This window comes from Coniophora puteana (assembly GCF_000271625.1).
Source record: "Coniophora puteana RWD-64-598 SS2 unplaced genomic scaffold CONPUscaffold_15, whole genome shotgun sequence".
NCBI lineage: Eukaryota > Fungi > Basidiomycota > Agaricomycetes > Boletales > Coniophoraceae > Coniophora > Coniophora puteana.
The window spans coordinates 260,978-276,574 of record NW_006913067.1 but is presented as its reverse complement, the minus strand read 5'-3'; the positions used below and the strand labels follow the sequence as shown (position 1 = coordinate 276,574).

At 58.4% G+C, this 15,597-nt stretch overlaps 3 protein-coding genes across 3 annotated transcripts; 1 reads left to right on the top strand and 2 right to left on the bottom strand.

Moving 5' to 3' along the window:
• Nucleotides 1-401: 401 nt before the first annotated feature.
• Nucleotides 402-2,266, bottom strand: CONPUDRAFT_131275 (Gpr1 family protein). The gene is made up of 4 exons (XM_007775651.1): nucleotides 2,014-2,266; nucleotides 1,723-1,895; nucleotides 948-1,098; nucleotides 402-877 (listed from the first exon to the last, which is right to left on the bottom strand). The coding sequence occupies exons 1-4, from the start codon at nucleotides 2,172-2,174 to the stop codon at nucleotides 637-639; spliced, it is 726 nt and encodes a 241-aa protein (XP_007773841.1). The 5' UTR covers nucleotides 2,175-2,266; the 3' UTR covers nucleotides 402-636.
• A 2,164-nt stretch (nucleotides 2,267-4,430) lies between these two features.
• Nucleotides 4,431-7,268, bottom strand: CONPUDRAFT_111601 (amino acid transporter). The gene is made up of 12 exons (XM_007775650.1): nucleotides 6,993-7,268; nucleotides 6,704-6,826; nucleotides 6,607-6,619; nucleotides 6,390-6,509; nucleotides 6,290-6,320; nucleotides 6,001-6,220; nucleotides 5,690-5,905; nucleotides 5,552-5,627; nucleotides 5,165-5,493; nucleotides 4,914-5,095; nucleotides 4,759-4,810; nucleotides 4,431-4,695 (listed from the first exon to the last, which is right to left on the bottom strand). The coding sequence occupies exons 1-12, from the start codon at nucleotides 7,023-7,025 to the stop codon at nucleotides 4,690-4,692; spliced, it is 1,401 nt and encodes a 466-aa protein (XP_007773840.1). The 5' UTR covers nucleotides 7,026-7,268; the 3' UTR covers nucleotides 4,431-4,689.
• Nucleotides 7,269-9,055: 1,787 nt separating this feature from the next.
• CONPUDRAFT_93130 (uncharacterized protein) lies at nucleotides 9,056-14,915 on the top strand (the record flags this gene model as incomplete). Its single annotated transcript, XM_007775649.1, has 12 exons — nucleotides 9,056-9,104; nucleotides 9,162-9,212; nucleotides 9,265-9,384; nucleotides 9,439-9,653; nucleotides 9,931-10,120; nucleotides 10,215-10,352; nucleotides 10,420-12,213; nucleotides 12,348-12,466; nucleotides 12,534-12,656; nucleotides 12,716-12,955; nucleotides 13,014-13,727; nucleotides 14,868-14,915. 12 exons carry the CDS (start codon nucleotides 9,056-9,058, stop codon nucleotides 14,913-14,915), a joined length of 3,801 nt encoding a protein of 1,266 aa, XP_007773839.1.
• Nucleotides 14,916-15,597: the final 682 nt, after the last annotated feature.

Sequence of the window (15,597 nt, the reverse complement as noted above, 5' to 3'; positions counted from 1 at the left end):
TGCGCCCTTGCATCTACCATTCACGTCCGGATACCTCCGCCGAGAGCAATATCGTGGCTCCGAAGTTCGAAGCACATAAATTAAACCTACAGAAGCAGCCCGCCTTCTCGCGCTTCGCCAGGTCCAATGCAGGGAAGCACCCCACAATCCTGAGATAGACGCGAAGATACGACGAACATTCTCCCCCCGACCAATAGCACAGACACACACATGGCACATGGCACACGCAATGGGCACAACATACACGCGCTTCTGATTGACTACGAACGTCAAACCATCCGCGAGTAGCAACTACAAGGTGGTACACATTGTGGCCAAATAAAAGAAAAGGAAAAAAAAGTGGCGTGTGCAAGATGAGTGCAGCGCGAATGAACAAGAGGCAGTGGATGCGAACACTGGTGGCTGGGGGTAAAAAGGGTAAAGGGGTAGCCATTATACGGGGAATAGTAGAAGGTATAGAGGGGAATCAAGCACGAAAGGAAGAAGAAGCCTATCTCATCTCATCTCGATGGTATCCGACTTTTTGTAGTCGCCGTGGACCCAGCTGTCCCTGCGTGTAGTGGAGGGACAATGCATGGACACGGAGAAAGGCAAGCGAACGAACGAACGATCAAATAAACGAACGAACGAGCAAGCTCAGTCGACGCGACGCTGCGGGATACCACCGAGCGGCAGCCCGAACCACGACTCGGCGGGGGTGAGAAGCTCAGACAGGCCGCAGTAATACGCCGCGAGCGCGGCGATGATGCCGAATCCGCCGCCGGCCTTGGTGACCGTCACGCTACCGTTGAACGAGCCGATGGCGAGGAAGAGGAAGGCGAGGTCGAGCGTGAAGAAGAGGAAGATGAACCCGAAGTTGCGGCGGAGCGCGGCGATCCTGTACGGGACGCACGCACAAGCGGTCAGTCAGTTTTTGTTGAAGCGGATATCAGGGTGATGCGACGTACAGGAGCAGCGAGGTGACGATGAACCAGGTCATGAGGTAGATGCCGACGGCCTGGTCAAACTCGTCTTTGCTGGTGTAGGCGACCGAGATACCGGAGCCGGGGACGAAGAGGGCGGCGTACGACATCCAGAAGACGCCATAGGATGAGAACGCTGCGCGGCAAAACAGATAACACGTCAGCTTTCTCCGTTCCTCCATTCATTTTCCCAACCAGAGGCCAAAAATAAACAGGGTATTGGATTAGAAGGAAAGAAAGAAAAGACATAGAAGGAATCGACGCGAATGGCAAGCCGCAGGTTCAGGGCATCACCACACAGCCGCCCGCTGCGGGCTTCTGCATCATGCAAAGCTCTGCATTCTGCGTTTTGCGTTGCGGGGCCCAGGGCACCAGAACAGAATTGAGTTTCGCCGCTGGGCGCCATCCCCATATCCGCCGACGCCAAACCCGAATGGGAACGATCACATGACCCGAAACCCCGCGTCCGAACCAGCCGCTCGGTGTCCGGCTGATTCGTAATCGCGACTACCCCAGACCGCACAACAAGGTCCGTTCCCCATGATCAGGGACACAATGCGCGCGCCGGTGGCGCATTGTGGGTGAGACACCCCACATTGCGTCCACCGCGAGATGGCCGGTGCCCGCGCGCCGCATTGCGCGAGACGACAGGGAAAATGGAGAAGTGATGCGAACGGATGACGGGGATGATGACAGAGACGAGGGAAGAGGAAGGGGAAGGGCTAAATCCGAAGAGACGTCGACGTGAACAGGAACGTACCAGTGCCACCGAACGTGTTGCCGCGGGGGAACTCCCACATGCCGGCGAGCAGCTGGGCGAGGCCACCGCAGAAGATGGCCATGCCGACGACGACGTTGGGTGTGTTGATGCCCCGCGCATTGACGTTGTAGAGCGAGAGGATGAACGTCGTCGATGCGAACGAGAACAGGCCCCTGTGTAGCGCGATGACGAGCGCAGCAGCGAGGAAAGATGTGAATATGAGTGAGTGACGCGTGCCTTGCGGTGCTTCTCATGGAGTGGGGTAGATGACGAAGCAGAATTTTTGCTTACAGGGCACCGGGGTTGGCTATTCTCGTCGGGCGGGGGGCGAAGGGCCCGGTGTAGTCGTAGTTGTTGACCAGGTTGCTGCGTGCAGCGGTGGTGGTGGCAGGACCAGCGCCGGCAGCGGTGTCGTTAACCTGGGTGGTTTGACCTTTCTCGATGTCGGACATGGCTTTGGCTTTCTTTCACAGTAGTTGGAGGATGAGAGCAAGGAAGGGTAGCCTGTGACTGTGAGGGGGCACGAAGCAGAGGGCGAATCGAGTCCGGGAAGAAACCTGGGTGACGCTCGCTCGTCTGAGGTTTATATTCCGTCCGATTGTGACCTCCCGAAAAGAGCAAAAAAAGAAGTCGGCTGACTTGTGAATGGAATTATATACGATGACATGGGGTTGTGGCTGTCAATCTCTGCATGCCTCCAGATTCCCTCTGAATCCGCCCGGGCCAGATCTCACAAATTCAGATCTCCCACCGAAGTAAACAAGGTTTTTTCATATTCATAATTATGTACGCCTGTTTATCCCCTTTCAAGATGCAGGTGGCGTCCCCGCAGCCCATGGCCAATTGCGACACGTTCTTCCATGCACACTTTTAGTCCTCGAACGCGTTTTGGGCGTTATCAGCATACCATGTCCTGCACCATCGCACGTTCCTCACCCCGCTTCAGTTTCACCTAACTTTGAGCGCGTCTAGAGTGTGATTTAGGTGAGAAGATATAGGAAAATAAACTCTGCGTAAACGGGGATGGCGCGGCCAAGTTGGTTGCCCGCCATCAAAAATCAAAGGCCCATCAGTAGTGTTGCCGCATTTGGCGAACTGGCTGGAACCAAGCCGAAGAAACTTGTGCTTGCACTTGTCATCAGTCCAGATAACACACCTCGTCGCTGCGTAGAGACTAAAAACCGCGAAGATTAACACTTGCTTGGTCGGTATTGTGACAAGAAAGTGTGTTTCAAGGAGTCGGTTTGAGCTGGTTTCCCGAACCGCGGCAACACTACCCATCAGAGCGCGTCGGGTGGATGCATCTGGATCAGCGCGCGCCAGCTCCGGTCCAAGCGGTGTGCATCGCGGGCAAACAACCAGTCGACAGGAACGCAAGGGGCGCGCGTCGGCTCGTTCCTCTCAACCGTTCTCAACCTCCCATTCGTTTCTCGTGCCTTTCAAGCTGCCTTTGCCATTGGCGCAGATGTTCCATACTACACGGACCTGCTGTATTCACGCCAATGCCCTACGAGCGCATGGCGTTCATGCGTTCTTCGGACCCGATTGCTCACCGAACTCCAAATCACCTCTGTATCACCAGCTCACGTACATGGGCATGCACGTATCACATCGCACGCGAATAATCGATGCGTGAGCGCCTCGTCTTCTACAGTACTAGGAGCTCAAACGCACACGGTTGACAAGCGCAATATAATACGCCTTGCGGACTGCATCACTGGCAAACACTTCCCCGACGTCTGCCTGACACAGCCTGACACGCAGGCAAAATAGTTCTACCAGCGTTCTGCCAAGCTCAGATCGGGGTTCAGCATGTCAGGAATCAGGATGCAATTGTGCCCTTCCCGGAGCCTGTTGATCGGATGACCTGCCAGTGGCGGTGATGCATCAATTCCAATGACGTGAGCGGCGGCAACCCAAAAACCCGCTGATCCATCGTGTCTGCTTGTTTCGGAGATGCTCGTCCACGGAGAGGTCCGTGGCGTTCGCAGGTATGCCAGTTTGTTATTGTGTTCGACCGCCCGTGCATTACTGTAGGAGGGACTGTGATCACCGAGGAGGCGAACTTCATCTTCGTGATCATGCTAGGAGGAAATTCTAGCGCGGCGGTAGCTTTCCATCATGGGCACGCTGCGTTTATGGCTTCATCAAGTGCCGTTCATTTGACCCGTCTCAGAAAGTAAACGTCTAAACGCTCGCGCACCACGGCCTCGTGCTCGTGCACAATTGTTATGCCCTTTTCCTCGTCTGGACGTCCGCAGACTAAACAACCTACCGACGTCAAATCGTATACGGCAGTCCCGCTCCAAGATTTTGCTTAATGGATGGCAGAAAACTACCCGGCCCGCGGGTAGACCGGAGTCCAATGCCCTCTCACATCGGCCTCAGTGTACGACAGGACCCGCCAGAACGGGGTGCTGCCTCACGCGAATAACCTCCTTCAGTGTTCGGGGCGTTGGCGCGAGCCTTGTTGCTCCGGCAAGGGCGACGTCATGCACCAGCAGAGCTGCGGTGTCGTCGCATTTTGAGGCGCTCGGTGGGATTTTTTGCTCTCTCCACTTGCTTACATATAAGTTCCTGTTCCACAGGTATGGAGACTATTTCGGCTTCGCAGAAAAATGATCCACTTCATTTGGAGAATCTTAATATAGGCAGGCGACATGCGAGGCCGTCGCAGGAGCGTTCGCCTTCTGAACATCTTCAAATGGGGTGAAACTGCGAAGCATGAATACCTGGAGCGATAGAGCATAGTATCATTACCGAGAATAGACGGGCGAGCTCTATGGTAGGTCAAGTCCGGTGCGTCAGGTACCTTATCCAATGTCGATGTCAGACGCCGTATCTTATTCCCCGCCTTCTACGTCTGAACCTTCGAGCCGTACGGTCATAGAGATCCGGATATGATTTCGGCGGCAGACGCGGGTTGATAGTGCCCCAGTTTGCACGATAGCGCATGAAGACGAGCCCTCACATCTGTCAGAGACCCGGTTTGTGAGTGATAAACACAGAGAGATGGCCGGTAGACCGGATACGTACGATCCATATCCATACTCTCTCGATAGCGTTTCTCGATTTAGGTTCGTCATACCTGCCCACAAAGTTCCATCAGCACCCAATCCCAAACGAGACACAGAGAAAAGAACTACGAGCGAGCCGCGAGAATGAGGGAGAATCAAAAGAAAAACACCCACGTGAGAGCATCGATCTCCGCGAGGTCGCTCACAAAGTCCATATCCCGAGCGCGCACAAACGTCGTCTTGCGCACAACCTTGCACCCTATCCAGAGAATCGGGTACAGCACAATGGGCAGGTAGTTCGTCACGAACGTCGCCGCGTTCCAGCCGCCCGTGAGGAACACCTCGTACCCGCTGAACTGCACGCGCGCCGTCAGCACCGCTCTGCTACATGTCCCTCGGGAACGGGCGCGCAGAGAAACACGCACGATCATGGACAGCACACACCCGATGACGACCCACCACGCCGCGTACGGCTGCAGCACGCTCTTGTACGGCAGCCGCGCGGGGTCGAGGCCCTGCGCGCGGAAGCCCTTGCGGAAGCGCAGGTAGGTGATCCCGATCGCGCACCAGCCCCAGAGCCCGCATGTGGCCGTGAGCGAGGAGAGCCAGGTGAAGACCTGGCCGGAGGACGTGGAGACGCTCATGAACGCGAGCAGCGAGAAGCACGCGCAGAAGGTGACGGCGACGTAGGGGAAGCCGCCGCGTATGGTGCGTTTGAAGATCGCGGGGGCGTTGCCGGCGACGGCGAGGCCGTCTGTGGGTGCCATTGTTAATTAGTAAAGGGAATAGAGCTAGGGAGACGGTGGGCGTACAGATGCCGCGGGAGGCGAGGTACAAGTCGCTAGACGCAGCAGACCACGCAGCCGTGAGCAAGGCTGCATTAATGACCTAGTAAATGCACCATCAATCACCAGCCCGCCTCACGCCTCGCTTCCAACACAAACACGCACCGACGTCAGCCCCTTGATCCCCGCATTATCAATCGCGATCACGAACGGCGACGCCGACGCGTCGCTCGCGTTCAGATTCAGCCGCGGGTCCGTCGAGGGCACCAGCAGGCCAATAACAAACACCCCGCCGATGTAGAACACGAGAATGCGGAAATACACGCGGCTGATCGCCTTGGGTAGGTTGCGCCGCGGGTTCTTCGCTTCTGCCGCTGCGATCTGCCGTCCGCGTGGCTCTCATCAGCCTCCAATAACGAGGGTGGGCAGAACGAAGAGAGGGGCAGAGGAACCAAGGGGAAAAAAAAAACACGCACAGCAACAGTCTCCGTCCCCGCATACGAAAACGCCGCCTGAATAACGACGCGCGACCAGCCGACCGCGCGCCCGGTCGCGCCTGCGATCCCGCCGTACTGCACGAACGGGCCCGGGTCCTTCCAGTATCGGAACCCGACGCGGTCGTGGTTCGGCCCGCCGCCGAGGTCGAGCACGATGCCGAGGATGATGAGCGCGGTTATGGTTATCACCTTGATTGAGCTGTGGGGGGTGGGGTGGGGTGGGGTGAGTGTGGTGGGTAGGGTAAGAGGGGACGGAGTGGGCACTGACGAGAATATAAACTCGCTCTCGCCATAAACGCCTGCCCAATCATAATCGAATCCAGATCAGCCCGAAAATCGCGTCGACCCGAGGACAGGCAAGGGCGAACACGCACCGACGCCGCACATGTTGATCCCGATAGCGACGGCGAGGCATATCGTGATCCAGACGGCGTTGCTCACGCCCGGCTTCCAGAAATCGATGAGCGTCGCAGCCGCCGAGAGCTCCGCTGCAGTCGCCGGCCAACGAATTCGTCACGTTAAGCGTCGTTGCGAATAAAACAAAATAAAAGGAAGACGGTGTGATTCTGGAATGGGAATGCTTACTTGGGAGCGTGAGCTTCACATCGAAAAGAAACGCGCGTGAGCAACCGCAAGACTGGGCCTGACGCCAAGAGAAGGAGAGAGAGAGATAGGAACGCACCGTCCAGCCGTACCAGAAACTCCAGCCATACGCGAACCCGAACGCGGGATCCACAAAGCGCTCCGCGAGGTTGATCTGGCCGCCTGCGATGGGCAGGAACGCGATCATCTCGCCCACCGAGACCTAAAAGAAGAGGAAATGAATTGGGCCGCTCGTTTAGCATCGCATTACATAGACAGACAGACAGATAGATAGATAGATAGATAAATGGATGGATGGAGGAAGGGAGGGATGGAAGGGAAGACGTCGCAGCATAAACGAGCAAAGCAAAGCAAGGGAAGGAACGCACCATAACGCAATACACGATCGTGCCCATGAACATGTACCCGAGCAGCGCGCCGAGCGGGCCGCCGCTCAGGAGCGCGGTCGCGCTGCCGAGGAAGAGGCCGGTGCCGAGGACGCCGCCGATGCTGGCGGGTTGGTCAGGCCAATGTCAGCATGTGAGTGTAGCGACGAGGGAGGGTTGGGGAGGTCGGATGCGGAGGAGAGAACACGCCTGATCATAGCCACATGCCGGTTCTTCAGCTGGCGCTTGAGCGCGAGGTGCGGGTTGAGCGCCTCCTTGGCGTTCAGATTCTCCGCGTCGGTCGCGCTGCCGATGTCGGCGTCGACGTCGCTTGCTTTCTCCTTCTCCTTCATCTGCGTCTTCTCTGGTGAGCTCATCTCCGACTCTGGAGTGCGGTGTGCGGGAGGTACGCGGGATGGGGTATGGGGTGTGTACGGGCAGGGGAGCGGAGGGAAAGACGAAGATACGAAGGGGGGGAGGGAGGAATGGAACCAGAATCCCAAGACCCTCCACCGCGTCACAGGCCATCTTGATATATACGCACCACCCCCCGGCTCCCACCCACCCACATTAAAAAAAACAATACAAAGCGCGGTACGCGCCCTTGGCGTGAACATTGTGGCTCCGAGATAGAGATAGGAAAGAAGCGTTACCGGGTTATAGCTTGTTCCCCAGTGCAGCCATCCCGGGGGCTTCTTCTGCTGGAAAATGCCTCAGTCCGGTGATGGGCTCCAATCGGTATGCAGGCGATATCGATACGCGCTCGTACTGTGAGAGCGCCATAGAGGCTCGAGAGATCGCGCCAGGAAGATTTAGAGGTGCCCGTAGATTGAGCTATAGCACGCTGGGAGGGCGCACGGCGACATTCGGTCTCGTGAGCATCTCACGCGAAGAAGGCAGCCACAGGGGCTGCGGCGGTTGGGCGATTGGAGATTTGAGATAGGCGCGTTGCGGTTGGCCGCGCGACTCTGCTCTGAGATCTGATGTATCACCCCGAGGGTTCCGGTGAGCCTCGGAGAAGGGTAGAGTACAGTATCAGTAGGGTCTGGCGGTATAGAGTTTGGGTTTGGGTTGTGTGGCCGCCAGGGATAATTGGGGGCGGGTGGGGAGGTGGGGTGGAATGACGGGAGAGTCATTCGTTGACGTATTGTTGGTCTGCGCATGTCATGCGAGCAGCTAGGTGTGTGGAGAGGTTGCGCTGGTTCCTCGGCCCGCCGTCTTCGTATTCGGAGGGCCTAGAAGTGCGATGAAGAAGTTCGGTGATTCGAGCGATAACAGTTGTCAGCGAGACGCGGAGTCCACGCGCGGACGTCGCGTCTTGCACCCATTCCACGAGACGTGTACTTGCCCCAGCATCTGGGCAGGTAAATTAGAACATGTCGAACGAGGTTATCTCACGTGGGTATAACCGTGGAAGCGGGAGTCTCCACGGTGTGGGTGTGCGAGCAGGCTGGAGTGTCATGCAGTGCAGCGGGTGTGATTCTGGTGGTTCGAATGCTCGGTGCTGGCGAGATAAGAGGCGGAGGATGTGAGAGCGAGAGTGATGGTCGTGGTAGTTGTGTGTGTGTGTGTTTCCAATAAGAAGAGACAAGGAAGGGGCTGGGATGGGGGGCGAGGGATTCTCGGAGGATGGAATGGGCAGACAGATTTCGACGAGTAGGCTGGAGAAGAAGTGGCCGATGAGAGTAGGTTGAGATGCCGGAGTGTGCAACAGTGTAGAAGAAAAACTGGTGAGTTAGATTGAAGAAATAGCGATTTTGGTATACCACGGATTGTCCCATTCGGTGTACCACTGAGGGTAAAAGATTCTCAAATGCGCCTCAAGACTCTTGCCGAACCCCGACGCTTGGGCCCCGACGACCCGACGACCCGATCGCTCCAATGTGGCTGTGCATAATTAGATAATGAATTCTCATGACGCAGGGCAGGTGGACTTTGTCTATTCTGGATTTGCGATCGTCAGTGGTTGTGCCCCAATCCCCAACGTTCCCCAGTCCGACATAGCCTTGTATAGACTCTCTCTTTCTTTTGCTTGAACAACGGCCAGCCCTGGTGCGGTAGAGGCCATGGCGTCCATCCGCTCCCCATCCGTCCGCAGTCTCACAACAACATCCAGTCCGTCTCCTCCTTTCTCTGATGATCCTTTGTGTGCTCACCGTGTTCTCTGACCAGACACCAGCGAACCACTATACCAAGTCAAGCTTCTAGCTGCCATCAGAAGTGGTGCGTCTCCCACCAAGCCCATCTCCATCATCTCACCGTGTCCGCTTCCCAGGCGATCCCGCCCTCATCCATCCATTCCTCGCCGAAATCAGCAAAGAGCAGCGCGCGTCCATCGATGGAAACCTCGACACCGGCGCCGCAGCCCTCCACCTCGCCATCCGCTGTGCTAACCGTAAGCCTCTCCCTTCGCCTGCGTCGTTCATTCTGAAGCTGATTGGCATCGCAGTCGACACCGTCCAGCTGCTCCTCTCCCACCGTGCCATATCTCCCAACGGCGTCCACCCACCCGGATCAGGCACGAGCCCGCTGCACCTCGCCGCTTCCCTGGGCCGCGTCGACGTCGTGGCGCTGCTGCTTGACCAGCCTGGGATTGATGATACCATGCGCGATGCAAGCGGGCGCACCTGCAGAGAGGTCGCAAGGGGGCGGGATGTGATCAAGGTTCTCGAAGGTGCGTTCATATACAATATCTACTCTACACCAGCCACAGCCGGTACTGAGTACTCAACTTCCGGCACGTAGACTCGCGCTCGTTCCTCAACGCCTCCTACCGCTCGCTCCTCCGCGCATACATAAACTCCCCACCCTCCACCCCCGCCTCCTCCCTCCCCCTCCCTCCTCCCCCCTCCCTCCCTCCTCTCTCCTCCCAACCGCACCCGGATACGCGTCACCCGGCGACGCCCTCCTCGCGCTGCTCGACTCCCCGCGCGCGAAACAGCTCGATCTGAGCTACCTCGACGACTACACCGGCACCGCGCTCCTGCACGAGGCCGCGCGGCGCAAGGATCTGCGCCTGATCGAGAGCGCCGTGCGCGCGGGCGCGGACGTGTTTGTGCGGGACAGGGGCGGCCGGATGACGCACGAGGGGAGCGGCAAGGACGATCGTGTCAAGGTGTTTCTGAGGCAGTGTGAGTCCGCACGTGTTTTCGTGTTCTGACGAACGTGTGATATCGGGGTGCTGATTGGCTGCATTGATTACTCTGACATGGCGTTGATTTGCAGTTGCGAACAGCGACCAGACGCTCGTCGATGCGGGCGCGAGCGGGCCGGTCGTGCTCAAGGGCTATCTGAGCAAGTACACGAATGTCGCGCGCGGGTACAGCACGCGCTGGTTTGTGCTCCAGGACGGTGTTCTCTCGTGTACGTGTCTTTCCTCCTATACCATGTTCATCACCCCACGGCCCCGTCTCACATCGCGATACGGCAGACTACCGCCACCAAGACGACGAGACTGTCGCGTCGCGCGGCGCCATATCGATGAAGACAGCGACCGTGCGGTATACCGCGGGCTCGGGTGCGGGCGGTGGTGCGGGCGGGGGAGGAGGGGGGGGAGAGAATAAAAGGGGGTTCGAGGTGCAGAGTTCGGCGTCGCATGGCCATTCGCAGAAGTGGTATGTGAAGGCGAATCATCCGGTCGAGGCGGCGCGGTGGATGGCGGCGCTGCAGAAGGCTGTGGCGCAGGCGCAGGATACCGGCGAGGGCAGCCCGCAGCAGCAGGGTGTTCCGCAGCAGCAGCAGCAGCAGCAGGGGACGTTGACGCCGCACAGCAGCGGAGGAGGTGGGGGAGGAGGGAAGATGGCGAGGACACGCACGAGCCTCGGGAACGTGCCGCTGCTCACGAGGAAGATGACGGGTATGAGCGTCAAGGGCGGGACCGGGACCGTGGCGGGGAGGAAGAACTCGCTCGGACAGGGGTCCATCGCGGAGAGCCTCGGCGGGATGGGCGTCAGCGCGAGCGGGAGCTCGATGGCGCTCCTGGACCCGCGCGGCCGCGCTTCGTCGGACGCGAGGAGTCTTGTGCCGAGCCAGATCTCGAGAGAGGGCAGCGCGAGCGACGAGCTGGACGATGCGGCGTCCTCGATGATGGACGGCGCGTCTGGTGGAAGGGGCCCGCCGCACGGGGAGAGTTTTGAGTTGAGCGGGAACGCGGCGGGTGCGCAGATGGAGATGCTTGTGCAGCTTTTGGCAGCGTTGGATGATGCGCTTCCTTCTGACGGCCAGGGACAGAACAAGATGCCGACACTAGGGAACATGAAGGAGCTGAAGAGCGCGCTGCTGGAGACGTGTGCGGCCGCGCAGAGCACGGTCGGCGCGTACGTCGGGATGGCGCGGGAGCGCGACGAGTGGTGGCGCGCGAGGCTGCGGCGCGAGCGGGAGAGGCAGAGTGTGTGGGAGGAGAGTCTCGCGACTGTTGTGAGGGAGGGGGAGGTGCTCGAGCGGGAGCTGAGGGCGCGGGCGAGGGAGAGGAAGGGGGTGAGTGTGTTGGGTGGTGTGGGTGGTGTGGGTGGCGAGGGAGGTGCGGGGCAGGGGACTGTGCGGAGGAGGAGCGCGATGCAAGGACCGGTGGCGGTGGCTTCGCCCCCGCCTTCGGGGATGCCGCCGGCGGGGGAGGAAGGGGAGAGGGCGTATTTCCCGCCTGCCGGCGTTCAGCCCGTTATTACGACTACGGCTGCTACGCCGCTTACACCGCCGGGCGCCTCTGCCGCCGCTCCTGGACCCGCGACAGCAACGATGGCGCCAGTATCAGCAGCGGTGGAGGACGACGCAGGCTCGGACGGAATGGACACGGACGACGAGGACGAGTTCTTCGACGCGATCGAGACAGGCACGCTGCCGAACCTGACCGTGTCCGAGATCCTACAGCGCCCCGCGTCCGCGTACGGCTCCACTTCGTCCTCTGCCTTCGTCTCCAGCGCTGGCACCGTCACCCACGCCCGAGACGACACCGCGCACTCGGACACGGACACGGCGCCCACCCTCTCCCCGCCCAGCACACTCTCCCCCCTCGGCCCGCGCATCAACCTCGCCCCGCTCAAAGCGTACGAGCGCCTGCGGAGCGCGCTGCCGCTCGGGAGCGACACGCGCCCGCCCGCGAGCCTGTGGAGCGTGCTGAAGCATAGTATCGGGAAGGACCTGACACGGATCAGTTTTCCGGTGTTCTTTAATGAGCCGACGAGCATGTTGCAGCGGATGGCGGAGGATATGGAGTTTTCGGAGTGTCGTGAGTTTCTTTCCCCTTATATTTCTGTTATTTTGGGGGGTTGGGTTTTGGCTGTTCGCCTTTGCTTTGGCCTGTTTTTTTTTTTTTTGGCTTTCGCTATGGGAATTGTGTAGCTGACGATTGTGGTGTGACAGTGGATGTGGCGGCGCGGGAGAAGGACGCGCACAGGCGGATCGCGTTCGTTGCTGCGTTCGCGATGTCGAATTATTCGTCGACGATCGGGAGGATTGCGAAGCCGTTTAATCCCATGCTGGTGCGTTGTTTCTTGTTATATATATATATACCTTGAACTCGGGTAACTGACGTGCTGCATGTGCCAGAGCGAGACGTTTGAGTATGTGCGGTTGGACAAGGAGTATCGGTACATGTCTGAGCAGGTCAGCCATCATCCGCCGATCTCGGCGTGTTGGGCGGAGTCGCCGTGTTGGAACTATTATGGCGAGGTGTGTTCCGTTTGAATGATTGTGCGTGTATCGGCTGACGAGCTGGTGCTGCCGTGTAGGTCGACGCGCAGAACAAGTTCATGGGCAAGTCGTTCGAGATTCGCCCGACGGGTGTGGCGCATGCGGACCTGTTTCTGCCCGAGGAGTGGGCGCCGAACTATCCGACGGCGAAGGGGAAGAGCGTCGCTGCGTCGGCGGAGGGAAAGGTGGTCGAGCATTATTCGTGGAAGAAGGTGACGACGAATGTGTCTGGGTTTATCCTTGGGAACCCGACGATTGATCATTATGGGGATATGGTGGTATGTTTCTTGTCCCTTCTCTCTGTCGAATCAGGTTTAGGGTGAACATTTGCTACAGGTCACGAACCACCGCACGGGCGACGAATGTGTGCTCACCTTCAAGCCGCGCGGGTGGCGCGGCAAAGACGCATACGAGATCTCCGGGTTCGTGCGCGGCTCGGACGGGTCTGTGACGTACGAGATCGCGGGACGATGGAACGCGCAGCTGATCGCGCGCGCCGTGGGCACCGGCAGCGGCTTTTTACACCCAGACGTGTCGATCGGGAGCGGCCCTCAGTCGCCCAGCTTCGCGCCCGAGTACATCCTCCTCTGGCGCAACTCGGAGAAGCCGCGCGCGCCGTTCAACCTGACGCCGTTCGCGGTGACGCTCAACGACTGCCCCGAGGACACGCTGAGGCCGTATCTGTGTCCGACGGACTGCAGGCTGCGCCCTGATCAGCGGGCGTTTGAGAATGGGAAGTATGAGTTGGCGAACGAGCTGAAGCAGAGGCAGGAGGAGAAGCAGCGCGCGACGCGCAAGGCGAGGGAGGAGGGCAGGGTGCCGGCGCATCGGCCTAGGTGGTTTAGTGCGCTTGTGGATGGGGATACGCGGGAGAGGGTGTGGATGCCTGCGCGCGTTGGGGAAGGGGATGGCGGACACGGTGACGGTGATGGCGCAGGAGAGCTGGAGTATTGGGCGGAGAGGGAGAGGGTGTGGAGGGCTTTAAGGGATAGGGCGCAGGGGGGTGAAGGCGAGTGGAGAGATGTGGATTCTGTTTTCATTGATAGTGGGGTGGTCGAGGAGCTAGAGATGTAGGTGGGGTTGGATGGATGGGAAAGGGGACGGGTTTATTACTCGTATATTCAAAATTATGCCCGGCTTGGCATTGTACATGTTTGGCATTGTGGCTGTGGCATATCTCGCGTTGGTGCTCGGGATTTGTATACGATGTAGGGTTCTGGACTGCACGACAGATATCCACGGGCACTGTGTCTACTCGTGTTCGAGTTTTCGTTTCCAGTACAATGGGATGGCGATTCCCATAGAGCGACATAGTAGGGCAAGATCCCCAAGTGCCGTAGCGCAGCGAGGCTGCCTTGTACCTTATACCAGTATTGTTGTAACTTGCTTATTTTGGGGTCTTGTATATAAACGAGGATGGGTTACCAGGCAAGATCAGAGTTATCTCGTTAGCCGTTCTTGCCACTGGGCTCAATCCGAGAAAAGGTGTTGTCAGTGAGACAGGGGCTCTGGCTTTCGTCTCCTATTTATCAAGCTTTACTATGACTGAAGCTGGATGGCCACAGATCACTTCCGGACGACTTTGAACGGTTCTACCATGTCCACCCCCGTTGCTCCACCTCCAGAACTGCTGTCCCTCATCTTCAAATATTGCGTAACCATCGCCCACGATCCGGACTGGTGTCCATGGCAAGATCACAGCTGTACCGCCCGATGTCTCCGAAACTGGATTCCCGTCACCCACGTCTGTCGGTATTGGCGTGCTATCGCGCTCGCAAACTCGGCGCTCTGGAGTCGGCCTGTGCTCGCGTGCCAGCCATGGGCTGAGGAGACGATTGCGCGCTCAAACGGTCTGCCCCTCGCCATCTCCAGTCCTCAACCGTGCGCTCCTTGGTGCAGACGCAATCCTTGCGTGGACCTGGATCGCATGCCCGATCCTTTCTTTAACCAAGTAATCACGGACAACATCGGGAGAATTAAGGAGCTTGTCGTGCATCAGCCGTGCATCACCATATCCGACATCATCACGGAAATATCCCGCCCTCGAGACAGCGTCAGCGAGAAACCTCTCGTGCTCGAGTCGCTCAGTCTGTGGTGTACCGGCTCTCATAGGCGATGGTCCGCCCCGGCTGACATCGGGTTGCGCCATGTTCCCGAGCTCAAGCGGCTGCACATCTGCTCGCTCCCCAGCCTCGCCATGCTACCGTCCACGTTGAACGGTATGCAGAGTCTTCGTGAGCTGTCGCTGGCGCGTACGCTCGGGCAATTTGGAGCCCGGAGTCGTATTAATCTGCCACGACTCTCTCGCCTCAATATTGAGGATCGTGTGGACCGCTGCCAGCGCTTTTTGGGCATACTTTCGACATCGCAGCCTCTCGAATACGTCGGGATTGATGCAATTCGGAGTTCTTACAATCGTTCGTCCGGCCTCTTATCATTCCTGCGAGATATTTTCAGGAGCAGCCATTATTATTATTATTATTATGATTCCATTTGCGTCCATCGGGGTTAGTCACCCCATGTCGGACGATACACACGTATTCTACGAGACGAATGAAAAGGGCCCATTGCCCGATCCCACTCAGCTCCTGAGGGTTCCAGGTTTGGCATTGGACAGCCCCCCCTGATCAGCCCGTTTCCTACGGGGTTCCCCAGGTCACTGTGAAGAAAGTGAGATTAATCTATGTTATGTCTTCGAACATGATAGTGGAGGGTGTCGTGGACACGTCTCCGGAGGGTGGTGTAATGATTCTGGTTCAGCTGTAGCCTGCTACGCTTGTGCTTGGGGACTCTATTGCCAATGGCTGACGTCGTGTTGTGATGCAAGTCTCCACCCTGAGCGTCCGGCGACCGCCTGCGGTCGGCCCACGAGCCCTGTAGATAGCGCCTTTCGGCGGGCCTGACTAGAGAGCAGTACTTA

Excerpts from the sequence above, each read along its gene's own strand:
- CONPUDRAFT_131275 (XM_007775651.1), bottom strand. The coding sequence starts at position 2,174 with ATGTCCGACATCGAGAAAGGTCAAACCACCCAGGTTAACGACACCGCT. Across the intron at positions 1,099-1,722 it reads CAACACGTTCGGTGGCACTG|CGTTCTCATCCTATGGCGTC; the intron begins GTACGTTCCTGT and ends TTTGCCGCGCAG. Across the intron at positions 878-947 it reads ATCGTCACCTCGCTGCTCCT|GATCGCCGCGCTCCGCCGCA; the intron begins GTACGTCGCATC and ends CGTCCCGTACAG.
- CONPUDRAFT_111601 (XM_007775650.1), bottom strand. The coding sequence starts at position 7,025 with ATGTTCATGGGCACGATCGTGTATTGCGTTATG. Across the intron at positions 6,221-6,289 it reads GAGAGCGAGTTTATATTCTC|CTCAATCAAGGTGATAACCA; the intron begins GTCAGTGCCCAC and ends CACCCCCCACAG. Across the intron at positions 5,096-5,164 it reads GGTGTGTGCTGTCCATGATC|TTCAGCGGGTACGAGGTGTT; the intron begins GTGCGTGTTTCT and ends GCGCGCGTGCAG.